The sequence below is a fragment of the Oryctolagus cuniculus genome, chromosome 5, assembly GCF_964237555.1.
Source record: "Oryctolagus cuniculus chromosome 5, mOryCun1.1, whole genome shotgun sequence".
In the NCBI taxonomy this organism is placed as follows: domain Eukaryota; kingdom Metazoa; phylum Chordata; class Mammalia; order Lagomorpha; family Leporidae; genus Oryctolagus; species Oryctolagus cuniculus.
Window position 1 is genome coordinate 2282820 of NC_091436.1, and position 25792 is coordinate 2308611.

A 25792-nucleotide genomic window follows, 5' to 3' on the forward strand; every position below is an offset into this window, starting at 1 on the left:
TAAAACGATGAGGGAGATGTGGTCAGATTGGAGCTGGAGCGAAGGGCAGTGCCTGGGCTGAGGAACCCCCGCTGGGGGGCACCCTGGGCGGGGCGAGGGTGGCTGCAGGGGCGCTGAGCGGCCTGGGCACACACAGAGCCAGGCCACGGGAGTCTGTTGAAGGTTTGTGCATTTTCCCCGAGGCCGGAGGGGCTCGCAGGGGGGACGTGTATGGTTTGACCTGGAGCCGGCGTTTGCCGGGAGGCTGCCGCAGCAACAGGAGACCCAAGAGAGCGCCGAGCCCGGGGGCAGAGGACGCCCAGGGAAGGCGGCGAGGGAGTGACGGAGGCAGAGCCGCCACGCAGCGGAGAACGCTCTGCCTTCCCCTGGCCTGAGCCACCTCAGGAGCACCGGAGCGGGCGGGGAGGTCGGCACCAGGTCCACCGCAGTTCTCACGTTTAACGTCTCGGGAGGGGGGGTCGGAGGCAGCCCCACCTCCCCGGGTCTCAGCTCCGGGGACAACACCTGCCCATGTCCCCTGCCCCGTCACCCAGGCTGGCCGGACGCCCCCAGAACGGGACAGGAGCCCCGCTGAGGCCAGCCAGGCTGTGTCTGTGGCCGTGTCAGCTAGTCTTCTTTTCGTCCATCCCTACCCCTCACCAGGACCCAGCCTCATCCCACGGTTTACGCCGTTATTGAGCCGGCACCTAGCCGGTGCTGATTGTACTGCGTGGGAGGCCTTGGGTGCACAGACGGGTGCACAGACAGGTGGACAGACGGGTGGATGAGAAGGGGCTCCCGAGAACCCTGGGAAATCTCCAGTGTGTCCCCTTGACAGCAGGCGGTGTCATCCCTGTCCCTGACCCCTGTTCTGCAGGAGGGGAAGCGGTCAGTTTCTGAGCAGGTCAAATGGACAGCAAGAGACTCCTTGGCCAGTGTCCAGGTCTCCGCGTGGCAGATACAGCAGCGTGGGCAGCCAAGGGCATTCGGAACCCAGCCCCTCCATCGCAGTTCACGGATGTGAGCTCTGGGTGTCTCCCTCCTCCCATTAGAAATGCCCTTGAGCCCATGAGCAGCAGCACGGGGAGGCTGGGCGCAGGGAGACAGTGGCCGCTCGCTCAGCAGACCACGAGGGGCGGAGGAGCCGGGCCCATGCTCTTGGCCTGTTAACCGCTTCCTCTCCGAGCTGCCTGGGACGCTGGGGAGCAGTGAGTGCCCTGAGGTGTTTGTGGCTGCAGATCCGGACCCAAGGGAACAGTGAATCCCAGGCAGCTTTGCCACTAAGCCGCTGCCACTAAGCCACTGGAGCGCGTGGCTCGCAGGCTCCCCGTGTTAGGTTTCCTTAGCCGAGGCCCCGCATATGGCGCCAGGAAACCTTAGTCTCCAAGTCTCCAAGCTGGGGGCTCTGGAAGCGCTGGGCTGGAGGTGACAGCACAACTCCTCCCGCTTAGGTCGCCATGTGAATGGGAGCAGCGGGACTTCTGCCTTCCCCAAGCAGCCCCGTGGCTGCTGCCCCTCCAGGCTTCGTCCCGAGGCTCCCTCTGATTTGGGCGTCACTCAGGACGGACGTCACTCGCAACCAAACAGGTGGCCGACCTTGCCGAACACACAGCCCTGCCGTGAGAGGCTATATTAAGTCAGTGACCCGAGGTGCTGGATTGAGTCAGTTGCTAAAAGTGCTGGCTATGCCTTGTCCTTGCCACGAGCCACTACTCTTGCCTCCGCTGACCCTGGGACTGGCCTGAGGGAGAAGTGGCCGCGATGTTTGTGAGGCCGGGGGGCTGAGCGTCGGGGCTGGCAGAGTAAGACTGTGCCGCACCCTGGCCCGCGTCACCATCCTTTCTCCTGAGGCGACATGCTTTCTCTCTTCCGCCAAGCCGTCTCTAAGTTCTACGGGATACTGTTAGTAAGTACCCTCTCCCGTGCCTCTGCAGGGCACTCGGGGCACGGTGGTTCCTGGCTCTGTTGAAGATGGTTCCGGCCCTGGGCGGGAGCCCAGCAAGCCAGCTGGGTGGTTCTCACGGCACAGCGACGGACCACAGCTGCAGCCTCGCCGGTGCCTTCTGTAACGTCTTGCTTCGTGTGCAGCTCAGAGACCGGATTTTAACATCCACTGTTCTCCCTTGTCCCGTCCGTGTTAGGAGCAAACCTGTCTGGCTTTGCACCTGTTCTTTCCGTGCTGGCGTGAGCCCCTGCTCTGCAGGGGACTGCACTCCGTCCGGCCCTTGGGTTGCACTGTGCGGTGGCGCCATCCGTCTCTCCATAAGCCCGGGGCTCAGAGCCCGCAGTGGCCAGGAGCGTCCTCTCTCTTCCGGACACATGTTCAGCGAGGGGCGACTTTGGTCTCTGCGGGGCCTGAGGCAAAAGGTCCAGGATGAGCTCTCTCTGCTGCGCTTCGGTTTTTCTCTCTTCCTCTCCCCTCACGTCTTTCCTCCTCCTCTCCCGTCTCCTGCTCACCCTGGTCTCCTCTGTTCCCTTTAGCAGCAGGTGCCTGGGGAGCCCTGGGGGGCTGGAGGGGGACGTGGTGGCTGTCTCAAAGCCCAGGACTCGGGCTCTCACGCCTGTCTCCCTGGTTCTTCCTTCCCAACGAACGCGGTTTTGCTGAGCGCGTGGTGGTTTGCTTGCAGCTCTGGTCCCGTTACCGCTGCAGGCTACGGGGTGATTTCGGTGGATCAGCGACCGTACACGGAGCCTCCCGGCCAGCCGAGCTGTGACCTCCTGCACCCCCTTCCTGCCCGCCGTGGTCCTTGTGTTTCAGCTCCTCTCTTTGGTCTTTTTATGTTTCTGTTTTTCCCGCTTGCATTGCACGTGACATGGACTAGGGAATCCCATAACTCAGACCCAGGGAGCCGCCCATCCTCCGAGGGTAAAGCCTTCAGGGTCCTTAGAAGACGCCGTGTGCCTCGTGGGAGGTGATGGTGTGGGAGTGGGGTGTGGAGTGTGTGGGAATGTGGCGTGATCATGAGTGGGGGTTAGGAACTCTTCCCCGAGGGCGGGGCTGAGGCTTCGCAGCCAAGGCTGTGTGACCCGAGCACCGGCGGGAGGCCAGCGCTGTGGAGCCGCCTGGCCCCTAGGGGGAGCGACACCCGAGAAGGTTATTTTTGGAGTCAGCCTGGCAGCTCCCGTGCTGGCAGGAGCCCTGTGTGGAGGTTGTCACGAGGCGAGGAAGGTGAGGAGAGCGAGGAAGGCCTCCCCTGGCCCGGGAGAGGGGACCACAGAGGAGGAAAGAATCCCAGGCCCCAGGTCAGACCCTGACAGCCCGAGGGGAGGCGGGGCCTGGGCTGCAGGGGGCGGGGACGCGAGTCAGGTCTCCCAGGAGGAGATGGCGAGGCTGAATCCTGGAACCTACAGTGTAATCTCCTATATTTTGTCTTCGCTGCGTGTTAGACCGTCCAGAATATATTGCATGACCCGGGCACTGGGGCTGTTGCCTACTTAGGACCAGGTCCGCCAAGCACCTGTTCAGTGTTTTCCTGTCTCTTTAGAAAACACTGCGGTTAAGATGCGCAGGCCTGACAGCAGCCCCGGGCAGGGACTCCCCGCCTCCGTGGTCAGATTTCCCTGGGCAAAGGAGAGGCCAGGTCCCTCTCCCTGTGGCCGTTTAGGTCTGAAGCGAGCTGCCTCCAGCTGCGACAGCGTGAAGGAGCAACGTCTGTGAAATGGCGCGTTTCTGTCCACTCCACGGATGGGGAAACCGGGGTGCAGCTGGCGCTACTTAGCGGTGAATCAGGGGTGCAGGCAGCCTGACCCTGGCTGAGCCCCACAGAGCCATCTGCCCCCAGGAGTGGACTTGAACCTGGCCACAGACGAGGGCTACACTGACATTCGGGAGAACACCCGAGGCCCCGGTGCAGCCTTTCACCCCCAGCAGGTCCTGAACCTGCTCGAAGCTGTGCGTGGCCCCCGAGACGTGGTTCTGGCAGCCAGGGTGCCCCCGGGCCTACTCTGGGGGCACATGCTGGGTGGGAATCCTGTCTGGTTGTCGGTGCTGACAACCTCGTGTTTCAGGGGATAAACTGACCTAGCCCCGATCCCACCTAACACAAAGGTTTGCGCTCAGAGACTCACCCTGTGGGGAGGGCTGTGCTGGGCTGTCCGTGCCTGTCCCGTGGGCAGTCCTGTCCACCCCAGGACCCTCCGCGCTCGGCAGGCCGAGGGTCAGAGCTGGACGGATCTGATTCCAGGAGGGGCCCCGGGAGCTTTAAAGATCGGCACTGGCCATGCTCCGTTTCGAGCATTCCTTTCTTGCTAGCTTGGTTTGTCTGTTCCTTCAGGCAAATGTCACCATTTGTTACTTTTCCTGTTGAAACGGGCAGGCCGCGGCAGGTGCGTCCCCAGGTCTGGGAGCAGAGACTCCTCCGAAGATGGTGCCACGGTGCGCGGTGGTGTGGGCTGGCGTCCCCGGCTCCCGGGGGGAGGCTGCCGTCTCAGCTCAGACACGAGCTGTTTCTGGGACGAGGAGCCAGCCCTGGCTGCCGGGGTAACCAAGCAGCAGACACCCCCATGAAACAGGTGCAGAGAGGTGGGAGAGGCGGCGCCTGCACTGGAGTGGTGTTTCCAGGGCCGCCCCCGCACGGGCGCAGCGAGGAGTTTCTGGAGCTGCGGGCCGTGCAGCAAGCGAGGGGCGCGGCGTGGAGGCTCCCTCGGCGCGAGGTCCCGGCGCGGTTCTTCCGGGCCTTTGCACGGACGCTGTTTTAAAGCGCCCACGAGGGAAAGTGTCTGGACTGAAATCTGCATCGCCCTGTGACGCCGCCTGCAGAGAGGCCGCGCCTGGGCGCACACCGTCCCAAGAGGTGCAGCCGCTGGGAGAAGCCGCTGGGGTTGGGAGCAGCTGCCAGGTTCCCCTTGAGCACCAGGCTGCTCCCTGGGACAGAGGCTCAGCCTCAGACGGAGCTGAGTGTGGCACCTGTCCGTCGCCGCGGTGACGTGGCGGTGAGAAGCAGCATGGACAAGGTGTGCTCGGTCCCGTGGGCACCTGCCGCGGCCGAGACCTGGGACGCAGGCCTGGCTTCTGCTCAGCCATGAGCTGCTCTCCCGAGCAGGTGGGAATAGAAGCGGAAGGTTCTATTCCCAGCATTGGCTGGGTGGCACAGTCTGGATCCAGGACGCGAGGGCCCAGCCGCCTGCCTCTCGGTGTTGCACCTGCCGCTGGGGGCCCGGCCCTGCTGTGGAGCACGGGTGCAGCACTAGTCTCCCCTCCTGCTCTTTGCTTCCCCCACGGAGCCCCTCCCCGTCCTGTTAATGGCCATGGGTTGAGGGGTCCTCAGCCTCCACCTTAAATAAGTTCCCTGTGGACCGTGTGCCTGGAGCTCCTGACTCTTGAGTTTGTGCCCTGGTTCTCTTTCTGGTCCTGACCTCCTGGGGCCCAGGGGTGCGTGTGCACGTGGCCACGTGTACCTGTGTGCGTGGACGGGCACGTGTGCACGTGTGTGAGACTAGCTGACTCCCGGCTGCCAGCCCTCCCCCCATGCCTGTCTGTTCCAACCCCACTACCCCAGTAACAGCTGTGAGAGCTAAGCCCCTCCCCAGGTCCAGTCCTAATTGAATGCTACCTCATTAGCAAGGCCAGATGCTCTCTCTGCACCGCGGCTTCCCAGCCTGAAAGGTGAAGGAGGTGGAGTGAGGCCCCCGAGCGTCTGACCCCCAGTGCTGAGACAGCAGCCGGGTTGCACGGAGTAAGTCGTCCGCACGCGGGATTCGCACGGGGAGCACGCCGCAGTGGTGGGCCTCTGTGCGCAGGCACGGGGACCCTGTGACGTCACAGCTGTGGCTGTGCCCCACTGAACTGCTCCTGAATTAAATGGCTGGAACCTTCTGTGTTTGCCTTTCAGCACAGAAATCCAGAGGTTAATGAGCCACATCCACGCAAATAGAAATGGATTTGTACAACCCAAGTAACCGGGGAGCTCTCTTAATAGAAAAATAAACACAGTGCAGCTGGATGGAGTCCGGCAGGATTTAGAATTTTTTAATGAACTGTTTTTCCTCCCGACTGCCGCGCCCTCTCCGTTAGCTTTGTACAAAGTCCCGGCCTCTGCCCCTTCACGGGGGATGAGCCAGCAGCCCCTGTGCACCAAACGGTGGCGTTCTCTGCTGTCAATCGCCCGAGCACGCGCGTTTTCTGTGTGGTCCACAGCCTCCTCTTTCTCACCTGCAGTGTGGGCACCGTGACCTTGTGGTTAGACCCAGTGGGGAGAGGGGGGCCGTGCTCGTGCCGCGGCCGCTGGCACACAGTAGGGACTCAACAAATGGCCACAGCCGCCGCAGACTTGCTGTCTGTGTAGCCATCTCCACACACTCCACACAGCGTGGACACACACAGGCCCCTCGGCCGCTTGCTGCCCCCTGTGTGGTTGCTGTGCTGGCTCGGGGCCGGGTGCGGGCAGGTGCCGCCTTCCCACGTGCCCAAGGCTGTTCTCTGTTCCTCCCCGTGTACCTGCGGATCCTGTCCTCCCTGTCCTTCGCCCACGCGCCCCTGGGGAGGGACGCTAGTGTACTGGCGGGCCCGGCACCAGCACCAGCACCAGTGGCAGTTAATCCAGCAGTCATGCCTGCCTGCCTATAGGAGGAGACGCTCGGACACAGGGCTCATGTTGAAGGGAGAGCTCAGCTTGGGGGAAGAGTGCCTACTGTGTGCTGTAGAGACACAGGCGCAGGTGCTTAGCTTGGAGGGAGAGTCCCCACTGCGTGCCTATAGGAGAGACCTGGGCGCTCAGCCTGGAGGAGGCAGCGCCTCACGAACAGGTCCTTGCCTTGTAGATACTGCAGACAACAGACGAGTGGGGCGGAGCCTGGTCCAGCTCTGAGTCCAGGCAGGCTTCAAGGAAGCGGTGACGTCTCCATGAGCACAGGAGTGGGCGGGGATTGGGGAGAATATCAGCGAGCCCCGGCAGCGGGAGCGTGAGACTCAGGTGAGGCTGAGGCTTGGTCTCATGGGGTAGGGGTACCAGGCCGTGCGAGCTCCATGCTGGGGGCATCGGGAGGTCTCTCGCTGAGCTTGGAATTCAGAGTTCATTCCAGCCCCCTGACCCGCACACCTCCGAGGCATGCTGGGAGGCGCCAGGTGAGGGGGCTGACCTGAGCCAGCGCTCCGGGGGCTGCGTGAGGCCCCACTGTGCTCCCTCCAGCGCCCCTGCCCGTTCTGAGCTCGGGGACAAGTCTGGGTCCTGGCCAGGAGCCCTAGAAGCTGCCCTCTCCTCCCCTGGCCGCTCCCTGTCTCCGCGTGGGGCTGCTCAGCCTGCTGCAATTCTCCCTGCACCGGGGGTCTGGGAGGCCGTCAGTGCCGCCCTTGAGGGACTCTCGTTAGCCCTCGCCCTGAGCTTGTCAATGTGAGGTCCTCGAGGCGCGAAACCTCTTAGCTCCGCCCCAGCCATGCTTGTCCCCAGACGGTGTCTCGTGGCGGCGTCACATGACGGGGACTGCGGCTGCAGAGACCATCGAGTGAGGACGGAAGGACAGTTTGGCCCTGGCTCCGGCCACTTTCCGGCTCCCACTGTCTGAGTCTCGGTTTTCTCGCTCTGCTGATTGGTGAACACTCACGTGCTGCTGTCCGGAGGGACTCCGCGCAAACACTGCTGCTCCACGCTGCAGGATCTGAACTCCCGTCCTGCCGCAGCCCAGGGGAACTGTGGCCCTGTGGTCCCTGCAGGCAGGGCCCGTGGATCTATCCATCATCCCTCCTCCCCGATGGCTTGTGGGGAGAAATTGAGGTGGCGTCTTTCTACACTGTCCTGAGAGGCCGAGGGAGAGGTGTGATGGATTGTGTCGGAGGTGCATCTGCCCAGCCACGGCATTCGCTGGGCCACAGAATCTTCCCAACCACGGCATCCACCCGGCCACGGCATCTGCCCAGCCACGGCATCCGCCCAGCCACGGCATCTACCAGGCCACAGCATCTGCTGGGCCACGACATTTGCTGGGCCACGGCATCTTCCTGGCCATGGCATTTTTCCCAGCCACAGCATCCGCCCAGCCACAGCATCCGCCCAGCCACAGCATGTGCTGGGCCACAGAATCTTCCCGGCCACAGCATCCACTCAGCCACAGCATCCACCCGGCCATGGCTTCCACTGGGCCACGGCATCTTCCCGGCCACGGCGTCTGCACTGGGGTCCATGAGGTGCTAGCTGAGCTCCCTCACAGCCATCCCCTGCCTGCCCCAACCCGCAGTGACATCCCCCAGCCGTGCACCCCCACGCTTATCCTGCCACGCTTCCCGCAGCCTCGCTGTGGGCTGGGCCCTGGCCATCGAAGTGGAAGTGTCCTCTGGTGCTTCGCTGGTCCTCGGGCTCCACTGTTGGCCCCGGTGCCCTGATGGGGGGACGCTGGCTTCCCCGCACGTGCGGCACAGCTGGAAAACGGGGTGTCCACTGATGACAGGAAGATTGCTGAGTCAGCGGGTCCTTACGTGGACCGCCGACTCATTCCTGAGGAAGCATGGTTTCTCAGACAGCCACACGGCTAATAGAGTCATCCAGGAACTGACGATTCAAGCGCATTAGGTACACTGAGACCAATGAGACAATCTGGGCACAGGTTTTCAGAGTTCTGGGAGTAAGGGAATATGGGCCACGCATCACCTCCTCGCGTGCCTGCCACCCTGCCCCTCCCACGTGTTTCTGAGTCAAGAGAACAAAACCGCGTGTGACGCGAGCTCTCGGACCCCAGCAGCCTGGCGCTGCTTCGCTGTGGGCCTCCGTGTTAGCTCCTGTCCCTGCCAGTGGGGGCTATCTGTGGACTCAGGGGCCCAGCCCCCGTATCAGAGGGCTCCCTGGGAGTACACGCATGTGTGTCAGTGTCAGAGGGCTCCCTGGGAGTGCACGCATGTGTGTCAGTGTCAGAGGGCTCCCTGGGAGTGCACGCATGTGTGTCAGTGTCAGAGGGCTCCCTGGGAGTGCACGCATGTGTGTCAGTGTCATAGGTGTTCCCTGGGAGTGCACGCATGTGTGTCAGTGTCAGAGAGCTCCCTGGGAGTGCACGCATGTGTGTCACTGTCAGCGGGCTCCCTGGGAGTACACACATGTGTGTCAGTGTCATAGGTGTTCCCTGGGAGTGCACGTATGTGTGTCAGTGTCAGAGGCCTCCCTGGGAGTGCACACATGTGTGTCAGTGTCAGAGGTGTTCTCTAGGAATACACGTGTGTCACTGTCAGCGTGTTCTCTATGAGTACGCACGCATCAGTGTGTCAGGTGTTCCCTAGGAGGACATGCATGTCAGTGTCAGTCAGAGGTGTTCCCTAGGAGTACACATGTGTCAATATCAGCCATGTTCCCTAGGAGTACACGCGTTTCAGCGTCAGCGTGTTCCCTAGCAGTACACACGTGTCAGTATCAGCCATGTTCCCTAGGAGTACACACGTGTCAGCATCAGCGTGTTCCCTAGTACACATGTGTCAGTATCAGCCATGTTCCCTAGGAGTACACGCATGTCAGCATCAGCGTGTTCCCTAGTACACATGTGTCAGTATCAGCCATGTTCTCTAGGAGTACACGCGTGTCAGCGTCAGCGTGTTCCCTAGCAGTACACACGTGTCAGTATCAGCCATGTTCCCTAGAAGTACACGCGTGTCAGCGTGTCCCCTAGCAGTACACACGTGTCAGTATCAGCCATGTTCCCTAGGAGTACACGCGTGTCAGTGTCAGCGTGTTCCCTAGCAGTACGCACGGGTCTGCCTCGGTGTCAGAGGTGTTCTGGGAGTACACACGTGTCCGTCGGCGCCAGCCGTGTTCCCTAGCAGTACGCACAAGTCTGCCTCAGTGTCAGAGGTGTTCTGGGAGCACACACGTGTCCGTCGGCGCCAGCCGTGTTCCCTAGGAGCACAGGGGTGTCAGCAGCCTTGCGACCGTGATGCCTGTTCTGGCGCAGGATCTGCTTCCTTGAAGTTTTCTGCCTGAGCTGACTACAGAGCCTCTCCTTGGCCGGCCTCCTCCAGGCTGCACCCGTGTTGGGCCCTGTGCCCTGGGGCTGCAGGTGCGGCTGACCTGCCTTGCAGCGGTCAACTGGGGGGCAGGGGGGAGGGGCCCAGCCCCCAGCGGGGGTCCGTGGAGGGGCGCGCCTGCCTGATCCCAGCACGGTCGTCCTCGGCCAGAGCCCGACTCCTTCAAGCGAGAGGCTTCCTGTTTCCCACAGTGACTTCCTGAGTGCGTTGCGTGGCTTTCTATTTTAGACGTGCTCTATTATTGACCCGGACAACCATAAAGGCTCGCCTCGGTGAGGAACTCGGCGCTTCCTGTTTGCCAGCTGGGCAGGGGTCTGAGAGCGCCGTCTCCATTGTGCAGTGCCGTCTCCATCCGTGTCGGGGGAAGGGCCAGCAGGCCTCGCGGAGCCCCTCTCCCCGGCATGCGGCTCTCCTTGCTGCCCGGCTCTGCAGGGCATCTCGCCAAGGACAGAAGCGCTGGGGGCTCCTGATCCGCACTTGTCCGATGGTGATGCCAGGCTGAGCACCCTGCGTCTGGGTGACGCGTCCAGCTGCTGGTCAGGAGAGGGTGAACGCCTCCAGTCCTGGGGCAGGCCAAGCTTAGCATCTGCAAACTCCGCTCCTGTGTTGCCTCCTGAGTCTGTGGCGGGTGCCATCGGGGCAGGGCGGGTGCTCTGCGGGGGTCATCTGCAGGCCCAGCAGAGGGGAGGCAGAGCCTGGGCATCACCCTCCAGGGTCCTGTCCACACAGCTGTGGGCTCCCCCTGCTGTGGCTGCAGCTGAGGCCCTGCACAGCAGAGTCCCCATTCTGCCACCTGCCCCCTTGGACCCCAAGAGGGCATCTTCAGAGGCTGTGTGCATGTGGGGGGATGGGGGGTGGGGGGTGGGGTGAGAAGGACAGGGCAGAGCGGGTGCCGTTCTTCACATGCACACACATGACCAGGCGCACTGTGATGCAGGGGCAGGGTGTGACTGTCGAGCAAGGGTGCCATCTAGTCGGGGGTCGGGGGAGGGCATGGGGAGGAGGAGGGCAGTGCTGGCAAGTGTCTTGACCCAGAGTCCCCTTTCCCTCTAGTTCATCAAAGGGGAAGTTTTAAAGCCGTGGAAAGGGGAACTTGCTTCTCCTAAGGGAAACACAGCGCAGGGGGGGTTCTGGAAGCTGCCTCTGCCCTCTGCCTCTCACAGCTGGCCCAGGAGGCGACCGTCATGGCCCCAGCCCGCAGGGGCGGCACGGTGTCCTGAGGCTGCTTGTGCCTCGTCGCTGCCTGCTGCCAGCGCTGGATGTGACCCGCACGCTGGGGCCTGCGGTGCTGCCAGGAGTAACCCCAATGCCCTCGATACCACGCTGTCCCTGGAGCTCTTCACCTCCCTGCCTTGCATGGAGCAGGCGTCCGATGCCTGCGCGCTTACAGCTCCAACCCAGGTTAGAGTAGAAGCAGGCAAAATCCGCAGGTGAATGCGGCCAAGCAAAGTGCAGCAGGAGGCAGAGGCTCTGGGATCTGCGTCATCGGCAGTTTCATCATTGCGAGGACCCCATAGACAGCACGTCCGCCAGTGTCACACATCACGCGTGATCAGACCCTGCGAGACCCCGTGCTTATGTGCAACTCCAGAGGACCCAGAGTCTTCACACGCCACGGGACTGTGCTTCCTGTCGGAGGCAGTCCAGGAAAGCAAACCCGCTGGCCTCGGCGACCCTGCCTGGCCTGGCCTGCCGCGGGCAGCTTCTCCGCAGCCGGCTTCCCCCCCTGGCGTCTCCGCGGCCCTCAGAGCTGAGCAAGGCCGGCAGAGGGCAGCCGGGCAGAGGGGCAGTGCCATGTGCTTTGTCAGCCTGTATTTAAACTGAAGACTTAATGAGCGACCCTGCACAATTTTAATTTGGGTTTTTAATTAACAGGGCTGAAATGAGGAGATGGCACTTCTCATGTTCAGCACGTTCGACTTGTTTTCTTCCCGGCTCATTAGCGCTGCATTTTGGACATCTGTCCACTCCGTGTATTCAGCCGGCGACTCGGGTCAGCATGTAGGAGCCACACGAGGCCGCTGATGAGTGGGAGGGCCGTGTCTTTGCTCGCTCGCTGCGGGGTGAGGGAGGGGAGACGATGGGCCACGTGGACCCCCCCCCCTGCCCTGCTCAGGCCCCGGGGGACAGAGTCGCTGGGAAGGGTGTGCAGTGTTGGGGAAGGGCGTGCGTGCCAAGTGTGGGTCCAGGCGTGTGCTCCCCTCTGCCAGGGGCTGTCAGACATTACAGTGGCACGTGTGCTGCCCTGGGCACACGGGGAAACGGCTCGTGAGCCCAGGGCCTCCTGAGTGACGTTTGCCCTGAAACTTCCCATCTCTGCCCTAAGAGTGCATCGTGCTGAGCCACGCCCAGGATCCCAGGGGGTCGGGGGTGTGTCCACCCCTCCCCAAGGACAAACTCCAGCACCCAGCTGATGCTCCAGCATCTCCAGGGACGGTGTCGAGGGACAGGGACGGTTTCGGGGCAAGCATTTGACGCAGTGGTTTAGACTCTGCTTGGAACTCTGCATCCCGTCTCAGAGTGTCTGGGCTGCGGTCCTGGCTCCGCCTCTGACTCCAGCTTCCTGCTGATGTGCACCCTGGGAGGCGGCAGTGATGGCTGGAGTCCTCGGGTCCCTGCCACCCCCATGGGAGACCAGAGTTGAGTTCTCAGCTTCTCGCTTTACCCTGGCCCGGCTCAGTGCATTGTAGGTATTTAGGGAGTGAACTAGTGGATGGGAGACCTTGGTCTCTCCATCTAGCTCTGTCTCTTTGCTACTATGCCTTTCAAATAAATAAAAATAAATATTTTTTTAAATTGCCAGCTTCAAAGCCACAAGCCCCTGGAGCTGCACAGGGTGACACTGAGCCTGCATTGGGCTGGTTCTGCGGCTGCTCGTGGCGTCCTCCCCTGCCTGCGGGTGGTTCTGCCGGGGTCTGTCTCCGCACACCGTGTTGAGTAGATTGGCCTCTGCACTGGACTCTCTCCACTGTGTCTGTTCCAGGCTCTGTAAGGTTTATCTTAGCAAGTCGGCGAGGCTGGTCCAGTCATCGCCTGCCCTCCAAGCAGCTCTCCCAGCCCGAGGATCTGAGCAAGGCCTGACTTGGCATCGCTCTGCGTGTCTCCAGCCACAGGGGGCACCCTGGCCTGCGCAGGGTTGGGGCGGTGGGTGTGCCCACCTGCAGTGGTGTTCCCGCTCCCGTGGAGTGGCTCTGAGGACCCTGTGAGTGCACAGCCCAGGCCCTGCGCCCCCACCCCCTCCGCTCGCTGGAGCACCTGGCCCCGCGGGCAGTGGAAGCTCAGAGAGTTCTGGTCTTCACAAAGGCCCTTTGTCCCCTGCACTGTTGGCGCTGCTCAGTGCAGATGGCGGCATCCACCCTGTTGCCCTGCCTCTGGGTGCACGCACTGCACGGAGCGTGGCGCCGACACCCCCGTGTGTCTTAGGACAGTGCTGTCCTGTTTCCCTGGAGGTCGCGTTTCTTCCTGGCTGGTGTGTGTGCCCAACAGCGCCCCCTGTAGGCGTTCTACCTGGAGTCTCAGCTGTAACAGTAACGACTGTGCTCTGCCCGACTTCCTCCCTCCCTTCTTGAAAACTCGCGCCTGGACCACGGACGGCGAGGACTCGCTGGTTATGACCCCAGTATCTGCTCCTCCCTCTCCCTTCCGGGAGGCCTGTTTCCTTCAGGTCCACCTCCTCTCTGAGCCCGGGAATGTCCAGCATGGAGGTGGGGGCAGGGCTGGTCGCTCATACTCACTGCTGCCCAGGAGCCCAGATGGATCTGAGGAGCACGTGGCTGGGCTGCAGGCGCACAGGAGACCTGAACCAGCCACGGCGCCACGGCGGAGCTCCCCCGTGGTTCGCGAGTGCCTGGTGCTCGCATGCTGTGATGTTGATCGGGTGACGGATGCATCGCGGGATGGAAAGCTCCTGGAGGAGCAGCCGTGTAGGGCTCCGTGGGGTGAGCTCCCACTCTGCAGCTAGGGCACATGGGGAAGGCTGCACCCGCGGCCCCCGGGGCACCGTCAGGAGAGGCAGGTTCAGCTGATGTCGCCGCTGCAGAGGACGAGGCTGGAAGACCCGCGGCCTTCGTCATGAGTTCGTCCTGCTGGCCGACCGTCTCAGTCTCTTGGGGGCTCTCGGAGCCCAAGTGCTGGGAGGAGTGGACTGGGAGGGCAAAGGTGTCGCTGCCGCGAGAACCCAGAGGGCAGAACACGGGGACCCCCGGCAGGGCCGTGCGCACAGGTTCTCCCCCAAGATAGCTCGTGCGCATCGTCTTGGGAACACAGCCGCCGAGGTCCAGGCAACGAAGCTGCGCAGGTTCTCTCGGCAGACACACAGATGCCACCAAACACAGACGGAAGGGGGGCTGCTCTGCTGATGGCCCACAGCTCCGTCCCCCAGATTAGACGCACTTCTCAGGATCCTTGTGGCCCCGTGGGAGACCACACAGGGGCGTGGCCACCTGTGTCCGCTCGGGGCCCTGCCAGCAAGGTCACCATCACGGAGGCTCCCCCACTCCTGGACTGGACCATCCAGAAGGAACCTCTTGTTTCATGAAGTTAGACGGCCCCGGGCATTTCATTCTAGTAGCAACGGGCTGGTCAGTGGAGCTGGGGGCGGTGAGGGTGACATGAAGGCCAAGGGTCAGGCTGGCCCACACGCACAGGCACCTCATACCAGCCAGCTGCTCCCTGCTTTCACTTGAAGGGCAGTGGGAGCTGCGTAGGAGGGCAGGCGGCTTATTTCAGTGCAGTACTGCGGCCCCCTTGGGCTGGGCTGGTGGCAGAACCTGTGTGGAGGGGGAGGCATGGCAAGCCAGGGAGCACACATTCTCTTCTTACGCAACCAGCCCTTGTGCAAGATCTGCTGTTCCGTGGCTCGGCCCCGGTGGCCTGAGACCTCCCACCAGATGCCATTGTGAGACCAAGACTCCACCCTAGTCCATCAACCACTGACAGCAGCTTTGGACATAAGACTTTGGGGTTTGCTTATTTTTAAGGTCTGTCTGTCTATCTATCTATTTATCTATCTATCTATCTAAAAGAGTAATGGGAGAAAGGGGGGGAGAGAGAGAGAGAGAGAGAGAGATCTTCCTCTACTGGTTCAGTCCACAAATGACTACAACAACCAGGGCCGGGCCAGGTGGAAGCCAGGACCCAAGAACTCTCTCTGGGTGCCTCACGTGCTCACATGTGCAGCGGGGTCCCAAGCACCTGGGCCATTTTCCGCTGTCTTCCCAGGCACATTAGCCGGGAGCTGGAACAGAAGTGGAGCAGCTGGGACTTGACCTGGGGCCCCAGTGTGGGATGCCGGTGTCACGGTGGCAGCTCAGCCCCTGCTCCACAGCTCCAGCCCCGACGTTGGGGTTTGAGTGGCTGCACGAGTTTGGAGGCCAGATGCTGTCACAGCACGACACCCCTGATGTAGGCAGGACAGCCATGGGCACAGCCGTGCCACCCGTGTGATGCCACCCTTCAAGTGGACTCAGAGGAGCCCTGAAGGAGGAGTGGATGCAAGTCCGCCGAGCCCATGTGGCGCACCTGTCTCCTTAACCGGCACAGTCACCACTAACCGTCCAGTGGGAACACAGCATCTAAGACCATGGGGTGAGGGCTCCGGCCCGGGCAAGCCTGGTGACGGGTGCATAGCTGACCACTGTCAAATATGACACCATTCAAAGATGTATTTATTTATTTGAAAGGCAGAGAGATGGAGAGCAAGAGAGAGACTCAGTCGATCTCCTGGTTGCTGGTTCATTCCTGACGGCTGAATGGCAAAGCCAGGAGCTCCATCCGGGTTTCTCACATGGGTTGAGGGGCTTGATGCTTGGGCCACCACTGGCTGCCTTCCCAGGCACGTTAGCTGGAAGCCAGATTGGCAGTGGAGCAGCCGGGCTCAGCCGTGCCTTGGTGTGGGATGCTGGCGGCCCTAGAGGCGGCGTAGCCCGCTGCGCCGTGTCACCAGTCCTGACTGCAGGCCTCCGGCTCTCTTGCTGGTCACAGCTGTGTCTCAGGTTTGCTTACACAAGGCCATGCATTGAGATGATTGCATCATTGGTTAAAAAATACAAAAACTGCATCGCTTCCTACACAATACGAATATGTCTCTGTGCTTGCCGACTTGCACAAACAGTAGCAGATGGTCATCTGCAAGGCAAGGATAGGGCACTCAGATGTGCGTACGAAGTCATTGCGACCAGCGGGGCAGTGCCGATCTCCAGCCCAGATCCAGTTCCGACCTGAACTGCAGGCTGCAGCAGCTGAGTGACAGACAGCGCCCTGGCGTTCTCTGGTGGGTGGGGCCACGTCCGCTTCCGCAGCTGCAGGGTGATGGGTGGGGAGCGGGGGTGTGGTGCACGTGTCCTGGCACGCAGGGCACCTTACACGGGAGTTCGTGTGTGATGCGCGTGTCCTGGCACGCAGGGGGCCTTGCACGGGAGTGCGTGTGTGATGCGCGTGTCCTGGCACGCAGGGGACCTTGCACGGGAGTGCGTGTGTGATGCGCGTGTCCTGGCACGCAGGGGACCTCGCACGGGAGTGCGTGTGTGATATGCGTGTCCTGGCACACAGGGGGCCTCGCACGGGGGTGCGTGTGTGATATGCGTGTCCTGGCACACAGGGGGCCTCGCACGGGAGTGCGTGTGTGGTGCGCGTGTCCTGGCACACAGGGCGCCTTACACGGGAGTATGTGTGTGATGCACGTGTCCTGGCACACAGGGGGCCTTGCATGCACTGCTCCGTGGGCCGTAACTGTAGGTGCTGAAGAAAAGGAAAATGGCCCAAAGCCTGCAGACTCACCAAGCGCTGAGCTCCCCCCACACCACTGACCTGTCCAGAGCAGACCGGGCCTGCCGTCCTCCCTGTGGTCCTCAGGAGAGGCCTTTGTACCGAGGATTCTGGAAGTCAGAGTCACCTCCAATTTCAGCCAGCCAGGATGGGGAGCTGGGAGATGGAGAGATGGGGGTGGTGGGGGTGGGGGAGAGAGAGAGAGAAGCAGAGACTGTGAGTGTATGCGGTGGGGGGGTACATTCATGTATGTGTGTATGTAAATGTATGTGTGCATGCATGTATGTTTGTGTGTATACATTGTATTGTGTCTATGCGTGAACATGTGTATTTATGTATATGTGTATGTGTGTGTCTGTAGTGTGTATGTGTGGATATATGTATTGTGTATATGTGTGTATGTGTGTGTATGTGTGTGGAAGTATGCGTATGCATGTGTGTATATATGTGTACATATGTATATATGTGTGCATGTGCTTATGTGTATATGTTTGTGTGTTCATGTATGTGTGCATACATGTATGTGTATGTAGGTGTGTTTTGTGTGTGCATGTATGTGTGTATATGTGTGGGGTGTGTACATGTGTGTACATGTATGTGTATATGTGTGTGTGTGTGTGTGTGTCCGTGTGTATGTGTATGTATGTGTGCAGGGGGTGAGTTTGGAGGCAGCAAGTCAACGCTATGGCTCTTGGTGTCTGTGGAAAGCTGTGAAGAGTACAGGCCGTGGCCCTGAAAGGAAAAGTTGTTTTCTGACCCTAAAGCAGTGGGAGTGACCAGCAAGCGAGGAGACAGCCCCTCCCACCCCACCCCCCACCCCCCACCCCCACGCAGCCTCAGGCAGCCGGAGGACGCAGCCCCTTGACCCTGAGTGAGGATGGGGTAATGACAGACATCTGGGAAGCCTCCTCCCATCCCCGGGGCAGGCAGGGCCCACTCAGCAGATGGCCTCCCGCGCCGAGGGTCTTCCCTGTGGCTGTGGCGTTCACACCTGCAGGGCCTCCCAGCTTCCCTGTCCGCATCTCAGCTTCGAGGCCGGCGATCCTTTAAGGGTAGCAAAGTTTACGTTTAAGACCAAGACCGTTGAAGAAGCAGCATCTGTCAGGCTCCACGCTGGCAATTCCCCCTGCCCGGGACAACGACTGACACAGCCAGAGACAGGCCCAGGCAGGGCGGGGCCGGCGAGAGGGCGCCGTGTGCTGTCCTCGGAGGCCACTGTGGGCGCAGCATATACACATATATGCACACACACATATGCATGCACACATACACACATAACCACACACGCACGTACACACACCACACCATACACACACGTGCAAGCTCACACTCACACACACACATGCACACACACATACGCATGCACACACATACACACATAACCACACACGCACGTACACACACCACACCATACACACACGTGCAAGCTCACACTCACACACACATGCACACACACATATGCATGCACACATACACACAACCACACACGCACGTACACACACCACACCATACACACACGTGCAAGCTCACACTCGCACACACACGTGCACACACATACACACATGCACACATAACCACACATGCACGTACACACACCACACCATACACACATGTGCAAGCTCACACTCGCACACACACATGCACACACACACACCACCCACCAGGCCCCTTGCCTGACACCACCTCGTCTTCCGGTTTGCAGGGCCTGCAGCAGCCCAGCCCCAGAGCCCCTGCCCGTGGTCCCAGCATGGGCTCTCACAGGGAGGACACAGCAGCGGGCACAGGCGAGAGCCTGCTGGGGCTCACGGGGCTTCCCCGGGCAGAGGCTTTCACTAAGAACCCCCCCCTCGTCCGATCGGGAAATCAGGAGATGCGTGAATAACTGGCCTGAGTTTGGACTTGAAGATGGACAGACATCTCCAGGCCGGGGGGGGGGGCGCATGGGGCCCGGGGTGGGCCTGAGAGGGCAAGTGCAGAGCTGGTGCCTGTCCCATGGGGCTGGAGGGTGGCGCAGATAAGGCCACAGGTCACCTGGGGACAAGCGATGGGGTCTGTGCATGGAGCTGGCGGGGGCAGGGGTCAGGAGGCCTGCGAGGTGCAGAGGAGCTGATGGCCAGCGATGTCGGCCGGACTGCAGGGAGCGAGAGGCACAGGAGGGCGGGCAGCCGGCTGCAGTCCCTGGTCACGGAGGGGCGGGTGGGCATGGGAGGTGCTGCCGAGGGGACTTCCGTGGGCTTCTGCAGTGGGAGGGGTGGAGTCTGCAGGCTTGGGAAGTGGGGGCGCTGAGCCCCTGCTGTCAGGCACCCCTGACCTGAGGGGGCGGAGGCAGACGAAGCCCAGGGACTCGGAGGAGGAGCAGACGCTGGAGTGGGCTTTGCTGAGCGATGCTGGAGGTCGGGGGGGGGAGCCGAGGCGGGAGGAACCCGGGTCCCGGACACTGAGTGCGTGTGCTGGTCTGCTGAGAACTTTCCGTGAGTGGCCGCCCTGGCCAGCAGCGAGGCCCGGCTTCTCCCCTCCGTGGCTCTGTGCCTGGGCGCGGACACAGCAAGAAGTGCTGGAGGTGCGCACAGGTGCTCGGAGCAAGCAGCTACTCCCGCGTGGGCCTCAGCTTCACCACCGGGCCAAGCGCCCGCCTCGCCCTCTATCGGGGCTGCGTGGGCGGTGCAGCTCTGGGAGGGTGCTGTCCGGGCCTGGGTCCCCCGGCTCCCACCCTCAGCCGTCCCTGTCTCAGCCGCCTCTGCTGCCGTTGGACCCGCGGCTGCTGCTGACCACGTCCACGGGGGCTCCGAGGTGCGCCAGGCGCTGGGGAGGAGCGGCAGCAACCCAGCAGAGGCTCGGCTGAGCTGCCTGGGCACGGCCTCGCCACCTCCGCGTGCACGTGTCTGGCATTTAAAGCGTGCTTTGGGCTCACTCTGAGGTGTTGGGAGTTTGAGATGACCTGGAGGTACCCTCTCTTGTGGAATTCGGCTGAGTATCGGCTCGACAGACTTCTGAGTGCTCCCCCGCTGCCGCCCAGTGCGAACAACGGCGACACAGGACGTCGTCTCCCAGCAGCTCCTGCTCCTGACGACGCAGAGAGCTCGGTCCTAGATCAGGGCTCCCCGGCAGCACTGGTGGCACCGGCCTGGCATCCATGGTCTCTGCCCATCACATTCCAGGGGCAGCAACCCTGGATGGCTCTGGACCTGGCCAGGCGTCCCCAGGAGGCGAAATTCTCCTAAGTAGGATCCCCGCTTTGATGGAAGTCTCTCCCTCATCCGCAGTAGGAACTGCACGTTAGCTAAGTGCCGACCTAGGCAAGCAAACCAAGGCAGTTAGCATCGCTGTTTAATTCGCATGTTTATAGCTATGTGCCAAGGGCTCTGTGCCCACAGCAAGGAATAGGAGAGACCCGGGCCCAGGCCCCATGGCGTCCTCCCTCCCGGTGGATCTAGGGACACTAGGGAGCAGGGTGCCCGGAGCAGGGCTCGTGGCCCAGCCTGGGAGCCAGGGGATCTCCCAGCAGTGGTGTCAGAGCAGAGGTCAACTGGCTGGCGAGCAGGGAAGTGAGGTGTAGTGGGGTCACCACCGGCAGAAGCAGCAGGTGCGTGAGCTGGGAAAATCCGGACAGTGGCCGCCCTGGGGTCAGACCAGGCGCCGCCTCCCCTCCGCACTCCCGTGTCAGGAGTTCTCCCCCAGAAGCCAGTGTGGGGTCCTCCTTCCAGGTTTCGTTGTTCTTGTTGGGGCCTTGCCACCAAGGATCGCTTTGCAGATTGCAAGGTACACATGTGTGGATGCTGTCATTACAGTTTAGCATTTTTTGTGGAACAGGAAGTTCTGTGCTGACCATGAAGGACACAGGAGTGGCTGTGTGGGCTCCCCAGGGCTGCCACAGCACCGTGCCACCCACAATACACATTTAGCCCCCGCGGTGCCAGAAGCCCCAAGTTGGAAGTTTGGCATGCACAGGCTCTCGGTCCCTCTGAAGGCTCCGGGGGAGTCGGTGCCTGACCCCTCCCTGCAGATTCCTTGGCGTTCCTTGGCCTGGGACAGCTCCTGCAGGCTCCGCTCTGCTCCCCTGTGCCTGTGACCCCGGGTAGGGACGTAGGGCCTGCCCCAAGGCAACCGTGACCTCATGTGCGAACCCCCAGTGCCCACAGAGGGTCACGGCAGCGGGTGTGGGGAGGACCTCAGCTTCTCGTTTGGGGAGAGCCACACTGGTGATGCTGATTCTACAGGGAAGTGACAGGCTCCCAGGCTCTGCAGGCTTTGTAAACAACAGCTCCCTCTGAAAGACACCCACGGAGCCCCTGCCTGCTTCCCACGGAGCCCCTGCCTGCTTCCCGCTGGAGCCTGGGAGATTGAGCCCACGTAGTCGCTCCAGCACACGGTGACAGGACCGGAGGATCACACTTCCTGCAAAGTCACCAGACCCCCGGCAGCTCTTCCAGGAAGGAAGCTGTGTCACAAGAGGAAGTGATGCCACGGGCTGGACGGGCGGGGAGCAGGTGCGGCAGGCGGGCGCACGGTGGTGCAGCCGCGAGCTCAGAACAGGGCTGAACCCGAGGATGTGCCATTGTGATGACGCACCTGTTTCCTGTTGCACAGTCCCATTCTTTTGGGATCGGCACATGCTGAAAGCCCTTGACAAACCTAGACATCCTATTTAGGGTCACCGACTTACAGCCCCAAGGCGGTTGCTCGTCACTCGCTGGCTCATGGAGAGGAAGCAGGAGGAGGAGGCTGGAGGGGAGCAGGTGTCCCAAGTCCCTTCTCTTCCTGCCCATCTGTCCTGCACCGGAGCTCATGGTGACTGCTTTTGCCCACTTCACCATTCAGCACGGGTCTGCGTGAGGCTGGACATCAATAGCAACCACGGCATGTAGCGGCCTGCATACACATGGAGTCTAATAAAAGCATGAACCAAGTGATCCCCATCACTGGTAGAGCACCTGCCGTACACCTGGCTCATGCCAGGGCTGGTGGGAAACGTCCCTGAAGGGCAGGTGCTGGTGGTCAGAGCTGGAGAGGATCCCGTGCAGGTCTCAGTGAGCAGAGCGGGTGCTGGCGCCCCGCCGGGGGATCAGGATGTCCGACGGCCCGAGACAGCGAGGGGCAGTGTGGCTTATCCAGAGAACTGGGGCGGGGCCCTGGCTGGAGTCCGGGGCCAGCACGAGGGTCGGAGTGAGATGTTGCCTTTCCTTCCGGCTGCTTTGGGGAGCTGTGTCCCGGCTCGGTCGTCTGCAGATTTGATGTGTGTGTTTAGGACTTTTTTTTATTTACTCTTCCTTGGGGCTGTTGAGCCTTTATAAATATGAAGACTGGTATATTTTCATCAACCCTGAAAAAAAATCTCAACCCTCATCCGGGATCTCCGGCTGCATCTTCTCCGTCTTCTCCCGCGTGCCAGGGCTCAGAGCCGAGCCGCGCGTGCAGCCCACGACGGCCCTGTCTCTTCACCTCTTTCCCTGTCTTTGTCTTTCCCTGTCTTTGTCTTTCTGTTTTCCATTCTCTCAATTATCATCAGGTCCAACTTCTCCTTTACTGATTCTTGGATTCTTGTGTAATCCGCTGTCAGGTTTCTGATTTAAATTATTATAGTCTCAGTTTTAAATTTAATTCTTTTTACAAATATGCTTGGTCATTTTTTTAAAAAAAAAAAACATTCATTTCAAAGGTCGAGAGAGAGAGAGAGAGAGAGAGAGAGGGAGAGGGAGAGGGAGAGAGAGAATCTCCCTTCCATCTGCTGGTTCTCTCCCCAAGGGTAATAACAGGCAGGGCTGGCCCAGGCTGCAACCAGGAGCCTGCACCTCCATCCTGATCCCCCACATGGGTGGCGGGGACCAAGCTCTTGGGCCGCCTCCACTCCCCCTGCAGGTGCGTTAGCAGGGAGCTGGATCAGAAGCAGAGCAGCAGGACTGCACTGGGCTCGGATATGGGATGCCAGTGTTGTGAGCGGTGGCGTAACCCACTGTGGCACGCCAGCCCCCACGTGTTGCTTTATAATCTCTAGTGTCCTTGCGATGCTTTGAATCCCATTTTTGTTATCTCAAAGCATTAAACATTTTATTTTATTTAGCACAAAAAATGTCAGCCTCTGCTGTGTGTCCGGGTCTGACCCTGGAATCGTCACCTCTGCCGGCTGTTTCTCGTGGCTCATCTCCTCGCATGCTTAGCCACCTGTGCCTGTGAGCTCAGGGCTGCTGGCGCGTCCTCCGCGTTCTTGCAGAGAGCGCTAACTTCTGCTCCGCCCGTCCAGGCCTTTAGGAAGTGAATGTTTGGAGAGCGTTTGGCAGCCGCACCCCAGGCTTGGCCTCCAGCGGCGTAGGTCTGGGCTGCAGGAGGGGGAGGGTTCTTCCCCCGCCTGTTCCAGGTCATACCCGCATGAACCCCTTCTCTGGGTGCGGTTCTTCCTCCTCCGCCCACCGGGGTTCACACCAGGGGAAAGCTGGGGTGGGTCGGGGGAGCCTGCTGGGGCCTCCCTCTCTGTGAGTCCCCCCCTCCTTCTCCACTGGACCTTGTTTCCTCCCGAGGCGTGCCTGCCCTGTGCTCCCCAGCCCGTGTCCCGGGAAAGCTGTCTCTGCAGAGTGAGCCTGCTTCCGGCTCCGGCCGCCTCCTGAGTCCTGGACACGGCGGATGGGTCGGCGTTCCTGGGTCTTGCTTTGGTGCACTCATCCCGTTCCCACGCCGGGGTGCCGAGCCAAGGCCTGAAACGTGCTTTGACTGCTGAGAAATTCTAGAACCTTCCGTTTCCCTCTGGGTCCACGTCAGGTCCACCGGCTTCCTGCTGCGGTTGGAGCCAGGGAGTTTCCTCTTCCCTGCCCGCGCGCTGCCTTCTTGGCTCCTGGGGGATTTGTGCATCACCTGGGGTGGTGAGGGAAGTCCCCCTGCTCCCCAGGGGCCCTCTCCTCCCCGCAGAGCGGGGTTCAGGCTGCGGGCAGGCAGATGTGTCACCGAGGTGAAGTGACAAGGCCGCCCACAGCAAATCCCTGCAAGTCAGCCGGTAAAACCCTCTTGGACGCGGAGCCAGGAATGCTGCAAGCAGTTGTGTCAGCCTTGGTGGGAGAGGCAGAGGGAGGGAGCTGTCATCTTGTTCAGTAAGCCAAACAGGGGGGTCTGGGACGACCCCGGGGACGGCCCGGAGCTCGGAGGGGTCTCGGTGTGGCTTCCGGGGGTGGGGGCGTGGGGGCAGAGCCGCAGCCTGCACACCAAGAGGAGGGCACGGTGCACCTCACACAGGTGCCCGGGGAGGCAGGCATCGGAGCCGAGGTCCAGCTTGCGCTTCATCTGGAAGACGGGGTGCTGTGGGTGTGGGGGCGACTTGCCAAGACTCCCTTCTAGAACACTGTGTCCTACAGCAGGCACCTGTGTCCACCCATCCCAGTCAGCTCAGCCTCGGGCACCTGTGTCCACCTGCCCCGGTCGGCTCGGCCTCGGGCACCTAGAGGGGAGTGTGTCCCCGCGCTTTTTCTCCCCATTTTAACATCAGCACAGCACATGGGAAGGGAGCCCCAGGTGTGTCAGTTTGGGCGATTTCCAGACCCGGGGTCCAAGGCCACCGAGGGTGGACGTGGTCCCCGTGGTCCACCAGGGCAGACGTGGGCCTCGTGGTCACCAGGGGCAGATGTGGGCTTCGTGTCCACCCGGGCGGACGTGGGCCTCCTGGTCCACCGGGGCGGACGTGGGCCCTGTGGTCCACGAGGGCGGGCGTGGGCCTCGTGGTCACCAGGGGCAGACGTGGGCTTCAGCGTTCCCGGAGCCGGGATCCGGCGCAGGGCCTCGTGCGCGTTCCCATTTCGGGTGGTTTTTCAAACGCGCCTGCTAATTCCCAAGAAAAGCACGATTACGAGGTGTGCGTGTGGAGGGCGGCAGCCGCAGCAGGGCCACAGACGCCCGCGCCGCACCCGCGCCGCACCCGCGCCGCCCCGTCCCGCAGGGAGCGGGGCTGCGCGGCGGGGTCAGGCACGCGGAGGCTGCGCGCTCTGATTGGCCGCCGCGACGGAGGCGGGGCTGCGAGGGGCGGGGCTGCGCGGAGCGGCTTCTCGGAGGGAAAGGGGAGGAGGTGTGAGCGCCTGGGGCGGCGGGGCGGCGGGAGCTGATTGGAGGTGGCGTAGAGGGCGGGGCACCCCTGGGCGGGGAGGAAGGCTCTGATTGGTGGCGGCTAAGGTGGGAGGGACGGGCGGGGCGGCGGGCGCTGGTTGGCAGTAGCGGTGGAGGGCGGGGAGGGGCGACTCGGAGTTGGGAAGAAGGCGGAGCGGAGGAGGAGTGGGGAGCCTGGGGCGGAGCGGCGGGGGCGCTGATTGGCCACAGCGGCGGTGGGCGGAGCAGGCTGGCGAGCGCTGGTTGGCTGTAGTGGCGGTGGGCGGGGAGGTGGGCGGGCCCGGGCGGCCCGGGGCTGGGACTAGCGGGCTGGAGGCCGAGGCGGAGGGGTGAGCGCCTGGGGCCGCGGCCGCGGTGGCCGGCGCGGCCTGCCCTTTGTGCCCGCGCCCCGCGCCCAGGGTCGCCGCGCCGGGCTCCCGCCCGCGCCGCCCGCCCGCGCCTGGGATGCGCCGGGGATGCGCGTGCTTCGGCTCTGCGGCTGCTCCCGGCTGGGCGCGGGGCGATGGAGCTGAGCATGAAGAAGTTCACGGTGCGCAGGTTCTTCTCCGTGTACCTGCGCAAGAAGTCGCGCTCCAAGAGCGCCAGCCTGAGCCGGCTCGAGGTGAGCGCGCGGCGCAGGGGCGCCCGGGCGGCGGCTGCGTGAGCGAGTGTGGCGGCAGGGACCGGGCGCGGAGCAGGGGACGTCCTGTGCGGGCGCCCACGTGGCCGCCGCGTGCAGGGGTCCGGGGGTGGGCAGTACGGCGCCGGCCGAGCCCCCTCGCGGGGATGCCCGGTGCTGGGGCCGCGGCCGCTCCCGGGATCAGCGCGCGTTCGGCAGCGGCCGCCGGGGCCGGAGCGGGGCACCCCGGCTGGGGCCTGACGCAGGAGCCCTGCGGCCTCGGCCTGCGGTGGATCCGCGGAGCCCGAGGACCCAGCACCGGCTGTGCAGCCGGTGCCGGGCGCGGCGTCTCGGGTTTGCAAGGTCGCCGGCCGCCGCGCCTGTGCCGAGTTTTTATCCAGCGGTCGGTTCATGCTGGCCTCGCCCGCCGCCCA

General features: G+C 62.3%; 1 protein-coding gene across 4 annotated transcripts in view; it reads left to right on the forward strand.

The window, feature by feature from the left end:
• Positions 1-25792, forward strand: part of RPS6KA2 (ribosomal protein S6 kinase A2) — a 299653-nt gene that overhangs the window by 135530 nt on the left and 138331 nt on the right. Inside the window, exon 1 of one of the 4 annotated variants that reach the window (XM_070073287.1) lies at positions 1446-1885. The exons of 2 other annotated variants lie outside the window; for them this stretch is intronic. In XM_070073287.1, coding sequence (XP_069929388.1) covers positions 1835-1885 — 51 coding nt within the window. In that variant the 5' untranslated portion in view covers positions 1446-1834. Of the gene's footprint in view, positions 1-1445; positions 1886-25089; positions 25362-25792 lie in introns of those variants that run through there. One more of the 4 variants, XM_070073286.1, reaches the window with a different exon arrangement.